Raw genomic sequence first — 24,627 nt, forward strand, 5'->3', positions numbered from 1 at the left:
TAAGTTGATGATCATTGACACGCTGAAGTCATTCGAGCATTACAATGATAACTCTTTATTTGAGCTCATTTTCCACCAGGTGTAGTGATAATAACTGCCCACTAGATGGAACTGATATTTATATATTATTTTTCTTCTTTATATTCTCTATGCGTGTATAATGTCACAAGAACATTTATATTAATTGCAATGATGCCTGTTTAAGAGACAATACAATCGTAGACTATTACATTTCTTCTGTTAAGTACATTTTGTTTCCAAAGTTTTTATTCACAGCAGGGGGAAGAAACTGGTTAAAAAGTTAGCCATTATTGGCTTTTTAAATATGCTTCAATGCAAGAGTATCTGTTATTTGATTTTAGTATCAGCTACAACGCACCAATAATTGTGGTCTGTGGCAATTAATGGCCCAAAATGTTCATACTTTATTAGTGTTAGTGTCATTAGTGTTATATATTTAAGTTTCCTCCCATGTATCTTGTTTCCCTGCATAGAAGTGCACTATGCACTAATGAAATGTTTTATTTTTGTGGTTGTTTTTTGTCAAACAATCCACAAATACAGTGTCTGTATTACAACTGTCTTATTGAATACTTATAACAGTTACATGTAGTTATACTATATGTTTAATACTTAAATGACCACCTGTAATGAAGGATGTATTGTGATGTGGTCATTTCAAAAATATCCCAAATAGATCTATCTCGTATTTTGCGACTTAAAGTCCACTTTGTGTGACAGGTGTGTGGAACATGTCGCAGCCAGTTGGAAATTCAAGCAGCGGTATCGGGCCTCGGTGGTCACGTGATTTGTGACTTCAGAGGGGGAGGTGCCTGCCTTCTGACGATGGTCGCCCAGCGTGCTGCACGCAGACATTGTTCCTACAAAATGCCGTTACATTCGTAGTTTTGGATTTAAAAACACTGTTACAACAGTTCCTAAGCGCGTGCCAGGTTCCAGCACTTCAATAAACACTGCGCGCTTTGTGAATCAATTAATATGAATAATCTCCCAGCATTACGCGCTGATACGTTATCTTATAAGAAGTGATTCCGGTTCAGTGGGAAGGTTTGAACTGCTCTCTGGAAAGTGACCATTGTTGTAATCAGGTCGAGGCTGTTATCATTTCTACTTGCTGACTTTCTTAGTTTTTTTACGGGTTTACAGCAAGAAAAACAGCGCAATCTTTTCAGAGTGTCATGAAAGAAATGTCGAGGTAAGTCGTGCATGTGGCGCATTATTCGTCGATTGCCGTTTTTGTTCGTGTTTAAGAGAGTCCTGAAGAATAGGCTAAAAGCTAACGTTAGCCAACTGTCACAACAACCAAACAAGGCCTGCAGCCACCGTTTGCTGGTTAGCCCGCTTGTTTGTTGTTGGGTAACTATAGCGTGAATACGCCCAACAAAATGAACGGATACCACTTGTTTCTGTTCGAGAAAATCACAACCGCTAAACTGGTCTGACTGGCAAGCGGGTCGTTGGCCATTTCTATTTTTTTTCCCCGTAGCAGCGAGCTAACGTTTTGCTAACTTGCTAAATTAGCTAATTCGTTAGCGCTTCCAACCTGTTTGTAGCCGCTCGGCTAACGTCCGTCGGTAACCTAGCTCGCTTTCGAACACGTTTCTGCCATTTTAACAAAGTCAGCTTTCGGGTTTGGAATTGCACACAACGGCGAAGTCACGAACACGCTCGTTGTTCGAGGCAAGTACACGAAGCACATTGCTGTCACAGCGGCGTGTAGCGTGTTTACACATGGGCATTAATGGGAAGGGGAACATAAACTAGCTTCTACAACACTTCTAACGAAATGCGGCTGTGGCAGGTGAATGCGTTCGCTTTAACTCGGCGTTCTTGCCTTATTTTTTTTTTATGAAGACTAGGTTTGAGAACCAATGAAATGGAGAAAACAGTATTTTTTATTGTTTTACTTAAATAACGTAACGTTAGCTGTCATTGCTTATACTGTTCCCGTGTTCCCTCGCAGCACCATGCCTGGCGGGCAGCAGCCTCAGAAACACTACGGCATCACCTCTGCCATTAGCCTGGCACCACCACGAGAAATAGACAACCAGTACACCAAGAAGCTCTGTGACGCTATGAAGCCTTTCGGGGTGTTTGAAGACGAAGAGGAATTGAACCATAGGTGAGGAACAGAAAGTGTATTTTTTTTTCTTCTATTAACCATGACACCACTGTGGGTCTTTGACTGCAATTCATTGCATTGCAGCGATCACATTTATAGTTGCAAGGGATACAATACAAACACATGAACTCTTGTGATACAATGCACCAGTACTTCTCTAGTACTCTCAACTAAATGGAAACTTTAACAGCTTAACATAAGGTAGCATTTATTGTATTGTATTTTATGTGTTCTTATTACTAAAATATATATATATATATATATATATATATATATATATATATATATATATATATATATATATATATATATATATATATATATATATATATGTGTGCCTTGATGCTGAAATGCAACTATATAAACTGAGTTAGTGACTGCAGTGTGTTTATCATTTCCATTCTCGCTGTGTGATTTAGTGAGGGGGACCGGATTGTGAATGAAACGGGACACTAAAAGTTATTTCTCCATTTCAGACTTGCAGTTCTCGGGAAGTTGAATAACTTTGTGAAAGAATGGATCGCAGAGATTAGTGAATTAAAGGTTGGTTTTGTAGAATGCGATTTAGTGGTGGTTATCTAATCACGAAAATGTTATGCCATACTGACCAAAAACACACAGATTTTCACTGTATGTACTTGTCTCCCCTACAGAACCTCCCACCATCAGCTATAAGCTGCGTCGGGGGCAAGATATTTACATTTGGTTCCTACAGACTTGGAGTGCACACTAAAGGTACGTCTAGTCATTGCAGCGACGTCAAATCACTTTAAACGTCGACGACATCCCATGTACTGTGTGCTTGTCTTATATTGGCATTCAAAAGGACCAGGGAGAGAGATATCTGAACCTTACTGCAACACCGCACTCAACCCTGTCTAAGCGGGCCTATCTCGTTGTTTTTGAAAAGCACAGTTCAGCCTGACCACACTAAAACACAAGGCTGGCATTGTCACATTCCCCTGCTTTTGAGAGTGTTTTGGAAAAGTCTGAAAGCTGTGTAAACATTGGCCAGCTCTAGATTGGAGGCATAAGGTGTGAATGCAGTTGGGGGGGGAAAGTTTTCACATGATTCTGAATTGGTAAGGATGTTCCAAGATAATCTGTAACATTTATAATGGCGGTAAATTATGTATTCATTGATTGGCATCAGCTGTAAATCACTGAATCTTTTTTTCAGTGCTTTGTGTATAACAACCCTGTTGCGCTAAATCGAATGTTCATACTGCCACATTATGCCCCATAAAATCCGTTTGACTCAAGTGCCAGCCAGCATAGTGAGCCATGCCATTTTGTTTAAAAAAGAGAAACAAGGTCATTTTCACAGGTGGCACTCCTAAATAGTTTGATGTTGGTTGAAAACTTTTTCAATCTCTGTATTTTGTTCATTTCATGCTGGAGATGAAGAGTCTGTCCAAACATCCCTGTCACAAACAGATCATCGTATACATTTATTTGGCTTTCCTGGCGTTGTTGGAATTCTAATTCACGCTTCATAATACATATTTGTGTTTATTTTTCTGAAGTAACAAATTCAAACAAGTGAAAAGCATGTCTTGTTTTTTTATAGAACATTAATATCCTTTATAGTAAATACTGTGATACCACTATCTAAATCTGGGCAACTGTGGCGTAGTGGTGAGCAGGGTCGTCCTTCAATCAGGATCCGCGGTTCGATCCTCGGCTCTGCAACCCCATGTCCTTGGGCCACTTAACCCCAAAATTGCTGCCATAGCTGTGGCTACAGTGTGTGAATGTTACCTGATTGGCAGGTGGAACCTTAGCCCCTCCCATCAGTGTATGAATAGGTGTGAATGGGTGAAAGATGTCATGTAGCGTTAAAGGGCTTTGAGTGGTCGGACGATGCAGTACAGGTCCATTATCAGAGTTTGAATTCGCAACTACTTTTGGTAATCGGTTATATTTCTAATTCTGAATGTCTGGTTGTGAATTATGTATTCATAATTATTTGGTTAACACGAGATTAAGATATTTTTAACATGATACATCAGTAAACACCCCTTGAATGAAATGCAAAGCTTTTACACGTCTTAAAGGTGTGTCTGCTAGCAAGTGGCTAAATCAAAACTACTATATTTTCATTTTAAAACTTAACTTTTGCTGCAATTACTACTGCAAAGTAGTCTGGACGCCAGGCGATGACGTTGATTGGGTCTCAGCAGTCACGGTGCGCTCTTCCCTGATTCGTCAAGCCGCCGGAAGAAAACAATCAAACAAACTGCCTTGATTACCGATCGCTGTTTTGCAGTTAAATATTAGTTTTTATACTGCCTATATGCGGAGGAAGCAAGCTGTTATTGGAGCGATTAGGGAGGGGCATTGTCAGCTCTACAGAGCGGACCGTTGAAGTCACTGTTTATGGCTTTGAGGGCGGCAACGGACACAAAACAGAGGACTTTCCTTTTCTTATTAATGCTTTTGGTCTGCGCAACTATTGTGAAGTCCACAAATAAACTGTAAACGAGCAATAGCATAAATGCTCTCCATTGCAGCAGGTACTGCCGGCTTTTTTATTTTGTCAGGGCTCACTAGAGTTCATCCTTGTTTAGAAGAAACGACTATCCAAACATTTTGTAGGCAGTGACTGTACAAAGCAGGGTTGGGTATTATCAATTGGACAGTCACCAAAAGTAGCGTCTCTCCTCGTTAATTATCCATGATGATGTTTCATCCCATGAACTCTCTTTGGTCTTGAATGCAGCAACTTATCAGATTGTTCTTGAATTTGTTGACGAACGCACTGCTAAAAGTGAAACTGTTTCTTCCAGGAGCTGATATTGATGCCTTATGTGTGGCCCCACGCCACGTAGAGAGAAGTGACTTTTTCCAGTCTTTCTTTGAGAAATTCAAACAGCACGAAGAAATCAAAGACCTGAGGGTAAGTGGACGTAAAGGAAGTAAGTCTATCCATTCAAAGGTTTGTCAGTCCCAAAAAAAAGGGGCAACAGACAACTTGCGTCACTGCTAAGTGAGAACTCTTGTTTAGGCCAGCTGAGTTTACTGTTTTGGGAAGCGCAGCAATAACATAACATGGCTGAAGTGTTTTTTTTGCTGAATAGATGGAGGAGTTATAATAACGTAACTCTCAGCAGAGATCAATACTCAGGAGCAATGCTTGTGTTATTGTTAGGTCTGCTGGTTATGTTAATTTCCCAGGGTGTGTGTCTTTATTAACATCAATATACATGATGAAAGGCGTGTACACCCTTTTTAGTTTTTGTTGGGACACTAAATTTAATTTGTATAAAATGATCAAAGTAGCTGATATTTGTTGAAGCACTTGTGGTTTAAGAATTATATCTCTGCAGATCTTATCCCAAAAATGCATTTTATTGGTACATACATCTTTTGTGGTCCTTTTTTATGCTGCATCGCTCTAAAAATATAAATTGGCAAAGAATGTTGTGATATAAACACCAACAAATACGGATTGAAGCAGAATATATCTTTGGATAAAACAGGTGAATTTTGGAAAACGATTTACATCCATCTTATTTCTATAAATGGTGACTTTCTAATGTTTTAGAATACATGTGTCAAACAATCCTACGCAGTGGCAAACTACGAATAATATTAGTGTTGCCGGATCTTCTGAAACTGCAGAAATCCCAGGTCTAAACAGAATTAATAGACATGCAAACATGTTGGTTGTATTTGTTTTGTTTTTAATGTTTATGAATGAAGTTTCAAACTATTTGGTGCAGCCCTAGACTTTCACCTCTTATTCATCATAATGTCAGTTAGCTATGTGATTTATACCTTGTCTTAGATGTGTTGCTGATATTGTCTCTTTTGGTTCTTTTTCAAGGCTGTGGAGGACGCCTTTGTACCGGTGATAAAATTCAAATTTGACGGAATAGAGGTAAGTAACCTTGAGATACAAATGATGCTTCTTGTCTACAGAGGAGGGTTATTGCATTGCTTCAGGCACTCTACTCATAGATTGTCAAACACAGCTTTTATAAGTAGGCATTTGTAGTATAGGAAGGATCAGATTTGTCGCCACACGATTATCGTGGCCAAAACGATTAATCACAATGATACAGTAATTTAAAAAAAAAAAAGGCAGTTGGTCAAATAATCTTTAAATGTCTTTTTGCATTTTGGCATTCATCTGTATTAACATTATAACCGTTATAGCGGCCAATACCGGTGTATATTGCGAAGCCCCTAACTGTGATTCTAAGGATTACTTCTGTTCAGCTGTCTGCTACAATAGCTTGGCAAAGAACGTTGGTTTTCATCAGACTTTCACAAAAAATGGATCCAGATTAAAACCGTTTTTTCTCAGGCCGAGGTTGGAACTTCATGTCACGGTTCAGTGTTCCAGAAGTTGGCATTCCTTGATTATCATTTAAAAGCTCATTCTAGTGAGCCATATTGGTTTGTCATTCCCAGGCGGGTCACTTGTACTCCATTTCATCAGTCCGTGCCTTGTTTTTCTGTCTCCGTCTGAGCAGATTGACCTGCTTTTTGCCAGACTGGCCTTACAGTCCATTCCAGACAACTTGGACCTGAGGGGAGACTCCATCCTGAGAAACCTGGACATTCGGTGTATCCGCAGTCTTAACGGTACGCCACGTGTATGAGAACCAGTTGAATCTTAAACCTTCTGTTACTGGGGTAATATCGCCTTAACTGTAAGCGTGAAAATGCTTTTCTCGCAGTGTTTTAAGTTTCTGATGTTTTGTCTCACAGGTTGTCGAGTGACTGATGAAATTCTGTACCTGGTGCCAAACAAAGAGAATTTCAGACTGACATTGAGAGCCATCAAACTGTGGGCAAAGCGTAAGTGGATTCAAATGTTCTCGTAGCTTTGGGTGCACTTTTAAGGTCCTGTGTCCACATAGCCCTCGTTTCCAATGAGGAGAGGGGAAAAACGCTGCAACTTGTCTCGTTTATTTATTTTTGAGCACTACGCCTTTTCTTTTTGCGGTTCTAGTTGAAAATCAGTGAACCGTTCAGAAAAGCGCCGGTGATGTCACTGTAGGAAATACAGGAGACACTTGTTTTGTCCGCGTCTGTCTATCCTGAGCTTTATCTCTCACAGAATCAACATTGCTTCAACATTATTCTTGTTATGTAAACGAAAGGTGTTTCTTGAGCAGCAATACAAAAAGTTCCACAATCTTTAAAATGTAACAAATAATATCAAGGGATTATTTACCTCCTGCCGATGCCCTCATATCTTTGACATGGTTTTTACCTCTCATTGCAACGTGCCCTCTTCCCGCAGGCCGCGGGATCTACTCCAACATGCTGGGCTTTCTGGGTGGAGTGTCTTGGGCCATGTTGGTGGCCAGGACCTGCCAGCTCTACCCCAACGCTGTGGCCGCCACGCTGGTCCACAAGTTCTTCCTGGTGTTTTCCAAATGGTGAGCGTTTAGTTTAGCTCTTGCAATTCCAGCAACATAATATTGATCCTTTTCCACATGATGGCAGCATTTCATCGCCTGTTCACACATTTTAGTGCGTTTTTCTTTTTGTCTCTTCCATCCTACAGGGAGTGGCCAAATCCTGTGCTATTGAAACAGCCCGAGGACAGTAATCTGAATTTACCTGTGTGGGATCCCAGAGTGAGTATGACACGAGTGTTTTATTTCCACATGTTAATGACGTCCTGTGTGGACACAGGAAGCCGCATCTGGACAGTTGATCTGCGAATTTCTTTTTGTGGGTGTTGGTGTTTGAAATTCAGCTAAACGCATAAGAGTTTAGGTACATTTGTTTTTCTCCTATTTCATGTCTCCTCATTCCTCTTGTTCTCACGTGACCCGGAACACTTGTCCCCTATCTTGAGTTCCAATGCTCTTACCTCTGCTTGGAGGAGGCTTCCCCAAAGCAGCTTGGAGCAAGGAAGACTTCCCACGTGGACGTCTTTTTCTTTTCTTTTTTTTTAATCAGACAGACACGACCCTTTCGTAAAAATGCATTTGAAAAGCAAAACATATCTGACATTTGTGTTTAAATCCCATATTTACAACACTGCAGTCCAAAAGATATTTGAGTAAGTATTTGAAGTAAACCTTGACACACACTTCTTGCAGGTCTTCCTATGAATATTCTTTCTTTGACCAGGGGCTTTGACTTGCTTTGACTGTTTTATTTTTTATTTTTGATAATACCATCAATTGATTCATCCCATACTAATTGATCTATAGCCTGAAGTGAAAAACGACAACATTCTAGCTGCTGTATCTGCTGTCATATGTTTTGTGTCCCTTCAGCAATAAACGCATTTAAATTATCTACTGGTGTTGTTTTCGTTCAGCCACAGCACGGCCAATAATCTCCGTGCATTGGGCCTAGAGTATAGCTTAAGATACAATTTTAGAATTTCCCAAATGTTTAGGCTACTTTATCATATTTTTGTTTTCTATGAGACAGAGCTGATATCTAGCTCAATGTGCACATGTAATATTTCTAGCATGTCAAACTGAAATATCTAAAAATGAGCAGCGCTTACAGAAGATGCTAAAGCTCCAGTATAGCGCACAGAATGGTGATCCCGCTGTGCAGCCTCCATCAGTAACTGCAAACCCCTTCACATGAAGATTTAGAGGAGCATGTCTCATTTCACAATGTTTCCTTCACTTGTCCTTCACTTGAGGGAAAAAAAAAGATGAGGGAATGTGTGTGTGTGTGTGTGTGCCCTTTGGTTTATGGTGCCTTTCAGTACGTGGGCGTAAAGTTGCCCGACACGATTAGTTTGGCCGGTTGAGTTTGCTGGTGAAGGCTCTCACTTTCTGAGGTGGTCCCTATGTTTGTTTTTTTATATATATATATTTTTTTTAGGTGAACCCATCCGACAGATACCACCTGATGCCCATCATCACTCCCGCCTACCCCCAGCAGAACTCCACGTACAACGTCTCCACATCAACGCGCACTATCATGAGCGAGGAGTTCAAATACGGTAAATAACGAGGCAGCATTGAATTGAATATCTCTTCGCCTGCTTCCGAATCATACCTAGTTTTTTCAACGTTTAATGGCAACCGTAGCATTTTATTTTTTTAAGTCTCAAAATGAAAGTCTAATTCCTCAGACTGATAACGTCTTTGTCCCACTGTCTGGCATGAACAGGCCTCAGCGTCACAGATGAGATTCTTCAGGGAAAAGCAGAATGGTCCAAACTCTTTGAGCCACCCAACTTTTTCCAAAAGTACAAGTAGGTGTTGCCCGTCGGCCACGTTTTTTTTGGTTCGTTCATCTTGTCCCGTGTCTTCAAAAGTTACTCTATCATGTTCAGCCCTGCGTTGTTTGACAATTCTTTGGGCCATAGAGTGCATTTATGCAGTTGAAACTAAAACCGGATGATGTCAATTTCCCGACAGTTAAGCTCATTTGAAGATGATGTTCCTCTGTGTAGCACATTGAATTCAAGAGTGTTGATGATCAAAACGCTGCCCAGTATCTTCATTTTTAATTATTTTTGTTCTGCTCTGTGCTGCAGGCATTACATTGTTCTGACCGCAAGCGCTTCCACAGAAGAAAACCACTTGGAATGGTGAGTGTCTGTAAAGAGTGGAACTTTGCTGCAATATTTGGCTTGTATTTACCTCTGTATAACACCACCTGATGTTTTGGGTTTTTTCCACTCAGGATCGGCCTGGTGGAGTCAAAAATCCGTGTTCTGGTGGGAAACCTGGAGAGGAATGAGTACATCACCTTGGCTCACGTTAACCCCCAGTCCTTCCCCGGTTCCAAAGAGAACCGCAACGAGTGAGTTCAGTTTTTATCCATACAAACCGCTTGGTGAGAGGGAAATTCCTGCTAATCATTAATCAAACCTTTTCCAGGTATTTCTTGTTCTTTGCCCTTGAATACTGGGAACATGTTGATGTGTTTGAATACTGCTAGTCATGAAGTCATCATTGGCGTATATGTCTCTTCATTTCGTATTGGGCAGGCACATGGCAGTAGTTGAATGCAGGTATTCATTATTAGCAGACTGATGTGCTGTGTTTTCGTTCTGTTAGCTGTTAGCTCTGTTAGCCGAACACTGCGCTGCACTCCCACCGGCTGCTAGCGGCTAACTCTAGCTCTCCCCCAACCGACATGAGAAGACGCGCTCCGTTGGACACGGCGCTCGATTTACTTTGCTAAGCGATAGTTATGAGCTACGGCTGCACAAATATTCAATGCACTTTCTCTTTGCCTTTCTGCCCTATCATACAACAAAGAGCAGACAAGTAACATGCATTCCTTTTATGCTCTGGACTGTAGCCAAAGCCAAATTCATGGTGCCAATTAATATGTATTTAATTAAGTCCAAAGATGAGTACAAAAACTTAGACTGATGGGTCCAGTGGGATTACCTGTGGATGGACTCGGATGTGTATTCACACATACACACAAACGAATACATACTCTCCTGGTGGAGAAAATAAACACCACTGTTTTTACGTTGCTCCTTGTGTTTCTGGAACAGGAACGACTTTGTGTCCATGTGGTTCATTGGGATCATCTTCAAGAAAGTGGAGAACGCGGAGAGTGTGAACATTGACCTGACGTATGACATCCAGTCCTTCACAGACACTGGTAGGTCACATCACTCTGTTGGCGGTCGTGGAACAGCTCAGTCAACATATTTAAGATAAAACGGGCTCCAGGACATTTACTATTATTAACACTACAACACAATTCTGGTGTTGACATCACACTAAATGAATCAAATGATGCAACACTGTTTTCTAATTTTTATTTTTTTAAATTATTATTATTATTATTAATAACATGGCTATTTAATCATATGTAAATCTACTCCTAGCCGGTATGAATGTGAGAGGCAACCTGCAGGAGACTAAGCCTTGAAATAGCCTCAACACATAAGGTTAAAGTCCCTGGATTCATTGCAGAATTCACTTTCAGAAAGACCGTATTATTAGTATACCAAATTACCAAACAATTGCCCAACCTTCAGCGGTTGCTGAAGACTCACTTGATAATGTTAATTTGGTAAACTAAAATGTTAAAAGTTCCAAAAAATCCAAAGTCTCTGCCGAGAAGAAACTCTGACCCATTTTTCTACATTCCTGCCCGTCGTCAATGATCCCGAACACGACATGTCGTTTCCCTGCAGTGTACAGACAAGCCAACAACATCAACATGCTGAAGGACGGCATGAAGATCGAAGCGACGCACGTGAAGAAGAAACAGCTCCATCAGTACCTTCCCCCTGAACTGGTGCAGAAGAAGAAGAGGGTGAGGCGTCTTCTCGCGCGTTTCGGGGCCAAAGCCGTCATATATTTTTCTCGTTGCTGACTGAATGTGTTTTCTCACCGCGGTTCATTTTTTCCCGCAGAGCATTGCGGAGTTGAACCGTAGCTCCAACGGGGGGAGCTCTAAGCGGATCTCTCTGGACAGCAGTCACCTGGACAGCTCCAGAGACACAGATTCAGGGACTCCCTTTAGCTCCCCATCCAGCAAACCCTCTAAGCCCACGTCCGACACAGAGGACAGGTGGGATCCACCTCTACGCTGTACTTTTCACCAAATGCATTTCAATTGTGTTACTGTCAAATGCAGATGTTCTATTCTAATGCAGATCCTTTTTTCTTTTCTTTGTTTTTGCCAGATATTAATACTATTTACGATGGGCTCAAATCCACAATATGATGCTGAGCGAATATTTCTGTGTTGTGTATTTTGCAGCGTCAGTCCTCCGAAGCAGCTTTTTATAGAAGGCACCCCAGCACCTAGCACAGCAGCAGCAACAACAACAACAACAACAGCTGCTGCTGCTACAGCTGCTACAGACCAGGGCATGTCCATCACGGTCATTGGATCTAGTGAGTTGAACTTTTCCAGACTCTATTACACACTCTTGGATGGACTGTTAAATATTGGCATATATATAACATAATGTCCCTTTTGCCGTATAAGACATTACTTTACAAACCCTTAAAATCTAGAGAATATTAAGTAACAAAGTATGTCGAGATGAAAGCATGTCCCTTAAATGGATGTCAGAAGACAAATAATCCCTTATTTATGTATTTATCCCCGATTTGTCCTCGTTTTGTCTCCTTCTGATTCCGAAGAGTCTGCGGTCAAAGCGAAACCCGCCTCCCCGCCGGCCGGCAGCGCCATCACGGACATGCAGCCCGACGCCAACAGCAGCCCCAGAGAGGAGCCCAACGGCCTGGAGGACCCGGTCAACGGTGCTCCTGCCAAGAGGCCGCACTCGCCCACGCAAGAGGACCTGGCCAAGAGGCACAAAGAGACAGAGGTGAGGACAGGAGCGTGTGTGTGCGTGTGCGTGTGCGTGTGCGTGTGCGTGTGCGTGTGTGTGTGTGTGTGTGTGATATTTGGTGTTTGGCAGATTAAATTGACACTATTTTTTGCTGCAGGTGTCAAATGATGACTCTGCATTTAAAGAGCCATACCCACCGTCTTCTGAGTCCTGCACACATGGAGAAGGACCCAATATTGTAGGTGTTATTTACTCTGGTGGCTTTTAGGGATCGAATACAGACGGACAAAGCAAAAATAACCATTGCACATTTTGCCTCTTCACCATTAGATCCCCCTTTCTGGTTCAAAGGCTAAGCCAATTCCAACCATCGATACCTCAAGAACACAGGTAACGTCCAGACTTGTTTGTTTTAGCAGGGGGAAAAACTCATTTAAAACATTTAAAATTCAGTTGTAGAAGAAGATAATGTACATAATACAGAACCAAATAAGGACCAATACAGACATACAAAAATGTAAATATTACAAATAGAAAATGTATAGATTATAATTAAAATAATAATAATACATTTGGCAAAAACTTTATGAACCTCGATGGCCAGAAAGTAAATCTGGTATCATAATATATGTTAATGGTTGATTTTTCTAAGAAAACTCCCTGTAGCTAAACCTTTCTATTTCTATTCTCCCACTCCTCCTCCATACCTGGTTTCCTTCCCTCTCCCATTTTAGTTTTACATGCAATGAGTTACATTTGTTGGTTGTAGAGACCTATTTCTGCACATTTTAAAAAGTATTTATGGAGTCCCCCAAACCTTTAGTCGCTTTAAAATACTTTGAAATCATTATATTGTTCCACAGCTTACGTGGCACACGGATCCATAGATATCCCAAAACGATTTTATAGATTTATAATGCTGCTTTTTCCTACCTCAGAGACTTCCCAGCATGGAGCTGCCAGACGCCTCCTCGCCTCTCCCAGCCAGTACAAGCTGCCGCGTCGTGAAAAATTCCATTAAACTGGCCCTCAACCGTCACAAGTGAGCTTCAAGTATTTTCCCAGAGATTGAAACGATTGTTTTTATTTTGTACTTTCTAATTTTGTATTTCTCGGCCTGTCTGTTGTGTAGCATCACACCTCCCAAGCCCTCAGTGTTTGAGGGCAGCCTGGCCACCGACGCTCCTCCTGCCAGCGAAGAAAAGGGCATGTCCATTCCCGTCATCGGCTCAAGTACGTGCAGAATCGCCTTTTTTCTTTTCAGAAAGTTCAGCCAAATCATCAATAATTTGCTTTGTCCAGAGTTAATTTTGTTAAGTGGAACCATGACAAATATTTGTTTGTTGAGATTAAAACAAGTTATAGCATATCCCTCCGAAAGATGCTTTGACACTTTAAAATGTATTGCTGAATTCCAAACCTACTGTGTGTGTATATACAAAGACACAAAACGACAACAATTATGTGTTGGCTTCCTCCTCGTTAGCATTACTGTAGCCTACACACACAGAGCCAGCACTTAAGTCACTTAAAACACACGCAGTTATTACAACATGCACCAACCGTATGCCTCTTATACATTAAATGTCTTTACTTGCGTTCAAAATCCACCATATTATTTGTACTTTGTGCTCAAACAGTGCAACTTCCTTTCACGCTGGAAGAGCCGCCTTCAAAATAAAAGCCTCTTCTCTTAAAACGGGGAACAAGACAAATTTAGCTTAAGGCAACAGAATTGATTACTTGCTTAAGTCGAGGTGGAAGCTAATTGACAACCTTGTTTTCTATACGCATTAACAGGACTCAAATTTGATTTAAAAAGTGACCATTGATGACACTGACAAAAAATTTTCCATCAAAGAATAATAAACAAATGACTTTGTGACTGACCGACAAATGAACAAAGAATCAAAGATTTGACTGACTTGTCTTCTGCACCCCCCTAATGTTATCTTAATAGTACAATTACAGTTCTAAGAATGACTTTGAAAATGTTTTTTCATCAAATTCCTGGAACAAATTAAATATACAACACGATGCCGTCGCTGTCACAGCTATAAAGTCGCTGTTAACTATCAGTATCAGTGCATCTCCATCAAAAGACTAAACCTGAATCAAATATCAAGCAGCAAAATTAACCAGATTTTTTTTGTGTGTCCCTTTCTTTCCTTAGAACACGTGACATCCAAACAAGTGGCGCCCCCTGTCGGCAGCTCCATCCCCACGTTGGTGAGCCGAGGGGCCGACCCGCTGAACGGAGCGACCGCCAAGAGATCCCACTCCCCCTCTCTGGAGGAGCAGGCCAAGAGGCTGAAAGAAACAGAAAAGGCCAGAATCCACATAGCTTGAACACACAAATACAGACTCTGATTTATACATGCGTAGAGTTGGGTGGGGGCTTCACAGTTAAGTTGATACACCCGAGAAGATGACTTTGGGGCGGGGGGGAGAAGAGTGTGTTTCAGGTCGGTCTCGAGTGTGAAGCAGCAGAATGGATACCTCGCCCCTTAAATCTTTAGAGTACAGATTTGCCAGTGGATGGGTGATTTGGTCAAACCGGATGTTGTGAGGCGCCCTCTGTCTTGAACACAACAGTCACGGAGATATCCGACACCAGAACTAATCTGTGTTTTTTGTGTGTGTTTTTTTTTTTTTTAAACTCTTCTCCCTCAGTGTTTAAAAGTATACACAGTGCAGATGGAGAAGGTGCTGTTTCGTCCCCCCGCCCCGCCCCAGTTAACATGTTTTAAAACAGCTCAGAACATTTATCGACCCGCTTGTTAAGACATACTTCTGTTGTATGTTGATTTCTGGTTTTTTTTTTTCTCCCAAACAGAAACCTGTACAGTAAATGTTGATGTACATAACTTTTTTGTCTTAAAAAAAAAAGGAGCAAAAGATCTCAAGTCTTTTGAACATTCTATTGTAGTTTTATCTAAAAAGGAAAAAGAAAAAAAGTGGGGGAAAAAACGTTAACTTTTTTTTATTTTTTATTTTATTTTTTTTTCTCTCTATTGCTTGTCCCCCCCCCCCCCAAAAAAAGGTCTCCAGCCCTGGATTTTTTTTTTGTAAAACACTGTATAGGTTTGGATACAGTTTGCAGGGAGGCTTTATTGAGGGGTTCACTCGGATACGACAGAAACCACAACTGTTACTCTTTGGACCACCCAAGAGCTCCAGGTTGGTATCGGACCTCGTGGTGCCCAGGTGATCGCAGACGCCCGGTGACATCAGTGCTTCACAGGTGCCGGTAAGCGCAAAAAAGAAGGCAAAAACAGTAATCCTTTATGACGCTTTACAGTCACTGCTGGGGTTGGCACGGAGCACAAAGAGGACTACATCAGTAACCTTCTGTTCAGTGTGGCTTTGGGGGTCACGAGTGTCACGCCTACTGTATGTCTTGGATTAAAAGAAAAGGTTGACTTTTGCTGCTTGCTTTTCTCGGTGTGTTCGAGGCCCTAGATGTCAAGATGGTGAACGCGCGAGCGCCGGACAGTTTAGGCCGCAAGAAAAATGTTTGAATATCAAGTTGTGTACGTACCTGTGATTGTGCGATGCCCAAAGTGGATTTTGTGGTTCATTTGGAGGGCTAAGCAAAAACAAACAAACAAACAAAAAAAAGCATTTGTTCTAAATACCGTTTGACCCCACTCCCCCCACCGTGGTCTGTTAAAGTGAAGTCCTGGTTGAGTTTGCGGTGCTTTTGTGTAAAAACGCAAAACGGTTTGAAGCTTTTTGACGAATTGTGCTGGTTCATGTGTGTGTGTGTGTGTGTGTGTGTGTGTGTGTGTGTGTGTGTGTTCATACGTATGTGGTTGAATGTGTCAGAGAGAGAGAGCGCGCGAGCGAGCGAGCGCACATAGATTGGTTGTGTTCATGTGAGAGAGAGAGACGGAATTCCCTTCGTTTTAGGGTGTTAACCCTCCGCGCCTCCTGTGGAGGTTCTTAATAAGCATCTCCCGGTGGTGGTGGGGGTAGTCAGGAGACAACGCTTTATCCAACCTTCCATCTTTATGGTCTGAAACTCGGCGACTGTTTTGTTTTTGATTTTCAGCGCAGAAGAAAATATGTATACGTCAATGTGTAAAGTGATGCTGAGGAGGCGCCGTCTCCTCCGGAGGAGGCAGAGAGGCGCAGGGACACAGGCTCTTTTTTTTTTCAGCATCAGTTGCCCCAAATAAATGTACAGAGAACGGTTGTTTTCTTTTTGTTTTCTCCCCCAAAAGGCATATTCTTCATTATTGGGGGGGTTTCTTATCACTTTATTTATATTTGCATATTTGTACCATGTGTTTCTTTATCTTTTTTCTTTTTTTTTTCTTTTTTTTTAAAATAGCATTCATAGCAGGTAGGTCTCTTTTTAACGAAATCTGCACCACTCTGTTTCAGAACGACTCGTGTTTTGCTGTTTGGAAACATTTAACAAAGCAGGTCATTTAGATGTTTGTTTCTAAAAATGTATTGAAAGGGTATTTTTGTATGTGTTTATCACTTCCTTTAAATGAGTCCGTACACCCATTAAACCCCTAAAAACTATGTCAGCGTCTGTTCTTTGTTGCACACGTTTTTACAACTGTTGTCACATGTAGGGGTGGAAATATAGACTGAGCTGGCAGAGCGCCATCTACAGGTGGAGTTCTGTCAAATGTGAATTATTTGGGTCTACGGAAATTGCCTTAAATGCGAACACAGATTCTCTGTATCATCAAGCATGTACAGATCACTGACAAGCATAAATTAAGCCGCAGCCCAAATTCAAAAGTAATTATCATTTACAGTATAGAAGTAACCATTTTATTTCTATTGCACATTTTTGTACACTGGGGCAATTCGGTGTGCTTTTATTTAGTTAGTTCAAAGTACATAAAATAGTAATTAAACTGATTTATAATTAGATACGCAATATAGAAGGAAATGCAAGTACATCAAATAGAAAGACATTTTAAAAACGTAGCAAACAGGCGGATGAAAAGTTTTAACCGGAATTTCAGGAGGATCATCAGCAAAGTCACGTGATCACGTGTGTTTATATGAAAGTGACAAACTCTTTTTCTGTAGATGATAGTTGCATTATAGTTGATAAAGATAAGTTACAGGTATTAAGAGGTTTTTATTCTAAGTTTATAGTTGGATGGTTAAAATAGATTTGTTTGTTTTTTAGTGTGGAGAGGAACGGTATCTGAAGGTTAAATGTTTTACTTTATACTCTTCATGCGTGAATTGGTGATTGGGTTAGGACGTCAACCCAGGACGACCCAGACCCACAGCCGACCTCTGAACCCCTCTCGGCACCCCAGAGAGTCCGAGACCCAGTGAGGACGGTCCTCCCTGCCCCTCCACCCACGACACCAGCCGCCAGCCGAGCGGACGAGGAGGGTCCCGTCGACGTAGTTTGTTTCCCTCTGCTGTGCCGATGGGTTCAGGAAGCTCCTCACACACAGGAAGCCGTCATCCGCTGTCGAGGAGACTGACGGTTCAGGCCGAACGAGAAATAATCCTTCTAAAAGCTTTAAAGCATTGCATTTGTCACATAAAATACAGAATGTGCATGTACACTAAGTGTACAGTATTTATACAAAATAAAGAAATGCATTGTAAATAAGTACAAGGTACATTTGTGTTTTTTTTACTTTGCAGCAGAGGTCCGGCTCAAAGAGTATTGCCAGGTACATACTGGCCTAAATAGATCAATCAAAAGGAAATTATTTTTTATGAGATGACAAGGGCGTCTCATAATTGTGAACCATCTTGGAATCATTAGAGGTGGTGGTGGAGAACAGGGTCCTCCTGGTCGAGCACTTTGAGTAAGAGACTGATTTTTCCTTCCAGCTGCCATGTCACTCTACAACCAGTCCAAAAAAGATACTTTTTTTTTAAACAAAAGTTAAGTGTCGCATCAAATAGACCCTCCCATTCTGTTCGACCACCACGGCACCTTATTTCATAAAAAATATATCAATGGTGACTTTGATTCCGTGCCATGAATTTGCACATAATGTTTGTCAAATTAACAAATATTGTTTTTACGCATTTTGTCGTAAAACTGTTGGAAGTATAAGACTGTGAAGGTATGTTATTAGAAAGACGACACACCTAGAAGATAATGTTACATGTAGCTCAGTTACCCGGAGAGGAAGCCAAGGTCACGGCTGTGCTGGAGACGTGCACTGTGCCAGATGGAGTTCACACAAAACTAAATGATACGACAACGTAACGTGAACACAGACAGCTGATATGATGATGTCATGCAGCACTTCAATAAACAACGTGCTGCATAGATGAAGCAGGTAACCTCTGTGTTAACTGACCTGCCACAGAAATGAACTCTATAACTAACTAACTGTCACTCTGTCAGTGATGCACATATATGCATGGCATTAGCTTTGCTGAATCTTCCTTATACATTTAGATTAAGATTGATAATATAAAAATCAATTGTGAAACCCTGAATTGTAATCTGTACGCCAGAAGGGTGCCGTTTCACCTCTTTTTGGGAGGCTGTTGTTATCGATAGCATTGTGTCAAAATGTGACGCAATAACAAAAATAATGTTTTCTCCTGCATATAATTCAGATACAGCTTTATTTCAGTGCAATGCAACACCACCCATTCAAAGCCTCGGCAACATTGATGGATACATACCATCTTAATGATTATTTTATATACTTTATATACTATTGTGTAGCAAACATGTGTGACAGGTTAGGCATATAGGGTGTGAACAGGTTAATTTGATAGATTTTCAGATGCCTAAATAAGTAGCATGTCGGTTATATCGCTTTAATTATGTTAGGAGAAACTCCTCGTGTTTAGTATGTTAACAAAAATTGCAAATATGTGAAATAAATGTGATGGGGTTAAAACATATTTCTAAGATCTATACAATATGTTCGTAGCCTCTTTGTACCAGTCCCTCAAAGTAAAGAGTAAATGCACTTTAATTTTCCACTATTTTACTTTACGGCTCTAAATATCAGGATGTTATTCAATAATTCTGGGGGGACATTTTTTTTATTATTATACAATTAATTTTAGGTACTAATATCCAACGCAAGATTTGGAATATTTTCACATTGTTAAATGTATTGGCTCCACTATAATTGTTGTTGTTGACAAATAAAGACTCTTTTTTCTTTATTATTGCTTTAAAATTTGCCCAAAATAACCAAAACGAAAATATTAAAAAATGGTGCAATTGTTCTACTTTAGTAGAAATTAGTTTTATTTCAATGTCCGACATCCTATATCTGAAATCATTCACACACGTTGTTCTCACTGTATACTACCATGGTTTATTGTGTCTGTTTTATACTGGTGTTCAGTTGGTGCAGAGTCTTCTCACTGGAATCAGAGCAATGTATAGGAAATAAGTAATAATCATCAACCGAGTAATTTAAAACAGTGTAGAATAAAGACACATTCCTACACAGTGGTGAACAATAAATCTTTTTTTTTTTGTGGTCATAATATGTTATATATATAATATATTGCAAATATTATGTTTAACGGGCAAACTTTATTAAAATACAATTGTGTAACTTGGAACTGATTTAAACCTTAGTTAAAACAGTATTCTGCACCAAACAAATAATAATAAATAATTAAATAAATAAATGAATAAGAATATATATAAACAACTTTTACCAGTTGTGTATATGAAAAAAGACTATATTAAATCTATACATTAAAATAAATCTATCAGAATTGTAATTCGACAGTGCCTTGCCTCCTGCTGTGTTTTAGCCATTGCACGTCGTAGTTGGGTGAACTGGTGTTTTCTCCAATGCACGTGTTGCTACAGCATGAAGGTTTGCTTTACTCTCTTGATGGCGATTACAACTTCCAATGGCATTTTTCCTCTTACTAAAACCATTTAAGCAGAAGGCTGTATGGTGTATGGTGTATGCTTTGACACAAAGTACCTTGCCCTGATGGTCCAGCTGCTGCTTCCTGCTGCACTACACCTGCGCTGAGTTTCTGAGTTCCCTGAATGCATCTCGAAAGGATGCAGGTTTGCACTGTGTGGTAGTTAGCCTGCTAACGTTACTAGCTAACCCTAACTAACAACGAGCTGGGCTTCTTGGTAGCTACTTACCCTCTGGCTGGTGAACACACTTCGGACATCTCTGTTCTTTGTTGTTGTCGTCTTCCTTTCTACAAAGCACAGCAGGGTCAACATATCAATGCTGAGAGCAAACGAAATACTAATATGAGGCTTTATTAACTGGTGTATTTAGTAGCTTACCGTGACTACTGTCAGTCACCATTCACGGAGTCTTTCTGACTCTTCAGCCAATTAAATGACCGCATCTGGTCTCGAGGGCGCATTGGAAAACATAGTATATAAAATATAATAATCCATCCATCCATTTTCAATACCGCTTATCCTCATTAGGGTCGCGGGGGCGCTGGAGCCTATCCCAGCTGACATATAATAATATAATATAAATAATAATCGTATAAATAATTGTGCACAATATATTTCCAAACTCATTCGTATTATTATCTATACTATAGATAATAATAATAATACGAATGAGTTTGCAAATAATTACGTGTAAGAAGTGACTTCTTCCCGTAATGCCGCGTCCCTGGGAAATAAACCTTCAGCGGGGAGATGTTCCAGTTGTAAAATGAGACAAAAGGAGAAAACATTTGACAACAAAATCCTATTTCTGATGTTCATTTGTGTCTTATTTTTCCCAAGCCTCCTATGGCCCTACTCAAAAAGAATAGACTTTAGACTCTTTGTTTCTGGTCAAATAATGGACAGTAATAATTGTATTTCTCTAACGTCTAGAAGTTGAGAGGGGAAATGTCTCTTAATCTGCAAAGTAGTTATCTGTCAAATAAATGAAGTAGTTTAGTCGGAAGACCACTTGAGCCCGTCATTTATATATCATATCTGCCAATAATCAACAAGAAGTAGATGCGCAACAACGTGGAGCTCCATATGCTGCGTGATTAATTACAACGAGAGCATCATTTTAATCTACAATATTGCACGATAATAAAGTATTTCATTTACCATCAGTTTGGCTTTACAGCTCATAGCTTTACATGAAGGGCAACAGATCACCGACAAATAAAATAATAATAACTGTATGAATCAAATACAAATATATATTTGACAAATGTGGGGAAATAATGAATACTTCTCTCTTTCTGTATTGCTCAATCGCACGCAAGCCCGTGCGTCAATGCCATGGAAACCGGACCGAGGGTATTTAAGGGCCGCGGACGTTCTGATTCGTCCCTTTGCACTTTGGACTTTGACATGAGCGGAACCCTCCTGAGAACACTCCTGAGAACCCTCCTGAGAACCCTCCTGAGAACCCTCCTGAGAACCCTCCTCAGAACCCTCCTGAGAACCCTCCTGAGAACCCTCCTCAGAACCCTCCTGAGAACCCTCCTGAGAACCCTCCTCAGAACCCTCCTGAGAACCCTCCTCAGAACCCTCCTCAGAACCCTCCTGAGAACCCAAACCCGTGACGGGACCGGACTGTGAGTTGGACCGTCACTGTGCCGGTAAGACCATTGTTATGTTTAATTTATCATTTTTTATTATTAATGTATCCCCTTAAATCCTTTAAAGTGTTCTCAGTTTAGAAATTAGTGAAACTTTTTGAGTTTTAAGGTTAAGAATTCACAGCGTGACGTCAGGCAAAAAGATATTTTGTGAAAAGTGACTCTCAGTCGATGATTTCTCCTGTGAAAGGATTTCTGAGGGGCAGCATCTCCTCCACGCGCTCTGAGATGCACCTCATAAACTGGAGAATGATGAGTTATAAAAAAAAGGTTACTGTTCGATTAATATCGCCATGTTTCACTGTGCGTCATGACGCACGTGGTTTAATGTATATTAAATACGTTCACGCCGTTTATTGCGTACCATTAATCGTTTTTTTCACAAACACCGAAGTCCTGACACTTGTTTGGTCCATAATAAATGTCTTTGAGAGCTCACGAGAGCTCAACTGTCGGTTAATTGACCACAAAAAAGCCGTGCGTGAAAGCAAGGCCGTAGGTTTGACTCAGCATTGGTAGGGAGACTGCCAGCTCCCCCCCCCCCCCCCCCCCCCCCCATATGAAAAAACGTAGTTGATATTATGTTGAACAGGCAAACTTTATTAAAATATATTAACATTTGTGTAACTTGGAACTGATTTAAACGTAATTACAGTAATAAAACCTTAGTTTAAATACAAAACATTCTGCACCAAATAAATAATAATAATAAATAAATTAGTAAGAAAAGTTCTGCTAAAATGCCAATAACAGTATATTCTATATCCAATATATATATATATACAAATATATCTATTTGTGTAGTGAAAAAAGACAAAAAAATTAGAACATTTAAAATAAATCTATCATAATTGTAATTCGACAGTGCCTTGCCTCCTGCTGTGTTTTAGCCATTGCACGTAGTAGTTGTGTGTGAACTGGTGTTTTCTCCAATGCATTTGTTGTTACAGCATGATGGTTTGCTTTACTCACTTGATGGCAATTAAAGCTTTCAATGGCATTTTTTCAATTACTAAAATCATTTAATCAGAAGGCTGGGTCATTCTTTTTTCCCAAAGTCTTTTTGATGGTAATGCTTTGACACACTCAAAACAAAGTACCTTTTTCAATGTATGACATTAATGATCTGCTGCGGTATAAATAATAACAAGTGTTTTCACACTGAAAACACTGATGAATTACAGGGAGAACATTAGATTCAACAACATTGCATGAAAACAAAGTGTGTTTAATTTTCCATCCAGTTTGGCTTTGTGTTCAACAGAGCGAGGTCCTTATAAAACACATGTATGTGAAAACTGCATGTTTGCTGTCTATTTAGTTTTTACCCGAAACTATCTCATATGTCTCGTTAGCATGAGTATTGCAGATGATGTCATGTTTACAACAACACTGACATTTATGATACAAAGTAATAGTACTAATAAAACAAAATATATGTTGGACAAATATGGGAAAATAATTAAAACGTCTCTCTTTGCGTCTTGCGTGACCACGGCCATCAGTATATAGCCGAGGCTATAAAAACAGCCGAACGTTGAGATTCGTCCCCTTTGCATTTTGACTTCGACACAAGCTTGAACCCTCTTGTTGACCCAAACTGTGAAGCTAACTCTTTGAGCTGTTAGCCGCTAGCTAAAAGCTACTCTTGAATCTCGTTGGACAACAGAACTACTGACCTTCGTCTATCGCGGACCCCCGAGAAGCCGGAGAATGGACGACGACATCTCCGTGGCCCTGCTGCTGGGACTGGCAGACCACCTTGGAGGTACGTTTTATATTTATTTATTTTTTCGTGAGAAGATATGAAACATGTTTAGTCTGGAAGGTGTGGCTCGTAGTCGGTTAATTGACCTGCTAACTGATTGATTAGGAGCTGGAGTCTGAATCCAGATCAGAAAAGTGGAAAAAGCTCTGCATAAAAGCGTGTGGGGAGGTGCTCCTCTCCTCCTCCAACAATTATGAAGTGCACCTCATGATTAATAACTTTGTATTATTATGATGAAGCCCACACAGTTGTTTCGGAAATATAATAACTAATATGGATAATATTTCACGTCAATAATAATAATAATTATTGATTTTGTCATTATTATTATCATTATTGTTGTTCTGTTATGTGTTCTCTGTTCAAACTAAGAGACAAAGCTGCACTAAGTTTGATATTCCTGTTCAACGGTGAAGCCTCTTGTGTGTTGGTGCCTTCGTGACACATGTAGTCAGTTTATAGATATGCTGTCGTTTTTAGAATTTAAACTTTGATTATTGCTCAATGTAATCCAGAAATATTTCATCCATCCATCCATCCATTATCAGCCGCTTATCCGGGGTCGGGTCGCGGTGGCAGCAGGTTCAGCAGGCCGACCCAGGCCTCCCTCTCACCCGCAACACTTTCCAGCTCATTCTGGGGGATCCCGAGGCGTTCCAAGGCCAGCCGGGAGATATAATCCCTCCAGCGTGTCCTCGGTCTTCCCCGGGGCCTCCTACCAGTTGGACGTGCCCGGAAAACCTCTAATGGGAGGCGTCCAGGAGGCATCCTGACTAGATGCCCGAACCACCTCAGCTGACTCCTTTCGACACGAAGGAGCAGCGACTCGACTCCGAGCTCCCCCCTGATGTCCGAGCTCCTTACACTATCTCCAAGGCTGAGCCCGGCCACCCTACAGAGGAAGCTCATTTCGGCCGCTTGTATCCGAGATCTCGTTCTTTCGGTCACGACCCAGAGTTCGTGACCATA

At 40.6% G+C, this 24,627-nt stretch overlaps 1 protein-coding gene across 3 annotated transcripts; it reads left to right on the forward strand.

Moving 5' to 3' along the window:
- Positions 1-835: 835 nt before the first annotated feature.
- papolg (poly(A) polymerase gamma) lies at positions 836-16,898 on the forward strand. 3 transcript variants are annotated; one of them, XM_034551979.1, is made up of 24 exons: positions 836-1,216; positions 1,985-2,143; positions 2,620-2,686; positions 2,797-2,878; positions 4,933-5,042; positions 5,973-6,026; positions 6,625-6,736; positions 6,863-6,952; positions 7,401-7,539; positions 7,668-7,740; positions 8,960-9,080; positions 9,251-9,335; positions 9,621-9,674; positions 9,770-9,889; positions 10,599-10,708; positions 11,250-11,371; positions 11,472-11,629; positions 11,822-11,958; positions 12,211-12,398; positions 12,520-12,600; positions 12,693-12,752; positions 13,301-13,404; positions 13,495-13,595; positions 14,536-16,898. In XM_034551979.1, exons 1-24 carry the CDS (start codon positions 1,200-1,202, stop codon positions 14,709-14,711), a joined length of 2,520 nt encoding a protein of 839 aa, XP_034407870.1. In that variant the 5' UTR covers positions 836-1,199; the 3' UTR covers positions 14,712-16,898. The 3 variants fall into 3 exon arrangements, with proteins under 3 accessions (XP_034407870.1, XP_034407869.1, XP_034407871.1); XM_034551978.1 differs by having other exon boundaries at positions 842-1,216; positions 12,202-12,398; XM_034551980.1 differs by lacking the exons at positions 7,668-7,740; positions 8,960-9,080; positions 9,251-9,335; ... (10 more) ...; positions 13,495-13,595; positions 14,536-16,898 and having other exon boundaries at positions 842-1,216; positions 7,401-7,543.
- The last annotated feature ends 7,729 nt before the right edge of the window (positions 16,899-24,627 follow it).

This window comes from Cyclopterus lumpus, chromosome 15 (assembly GCF_009769545.1).
Source record: "Cyclopterus lumpus isolate fCycLum1 chromosome 15, fCycLum1.pri, whole genome shotgun sequence".
Classification (NCBI taxonomy): Eukaryota; Metazoa; Chordata; class Actinopteri; order Perciformes; family Cyclopteridae; genus Cyclopterus; species Cyclopterus lumpus.

Excerpts from the sequence above, each read along its gene's own strand:
- papolg (XM_034551978.1), top strand. Across the intron at positions 2,879-4,932 it reads ACTTGGAGTGCACACTAAAG|GAGCTGATATTGATGCCTTA; the intron begins GTACGTCTAGTC and ends TGTTTCTTCCAG. Across the intron at positions 9,890-10,598 it reads TCCAAAGAGAACCGCAACGA|GAACGACTTTGTGTCCATGT; the intron begins GTGAGTTCAGTT and ends TTTCTGGAACAG.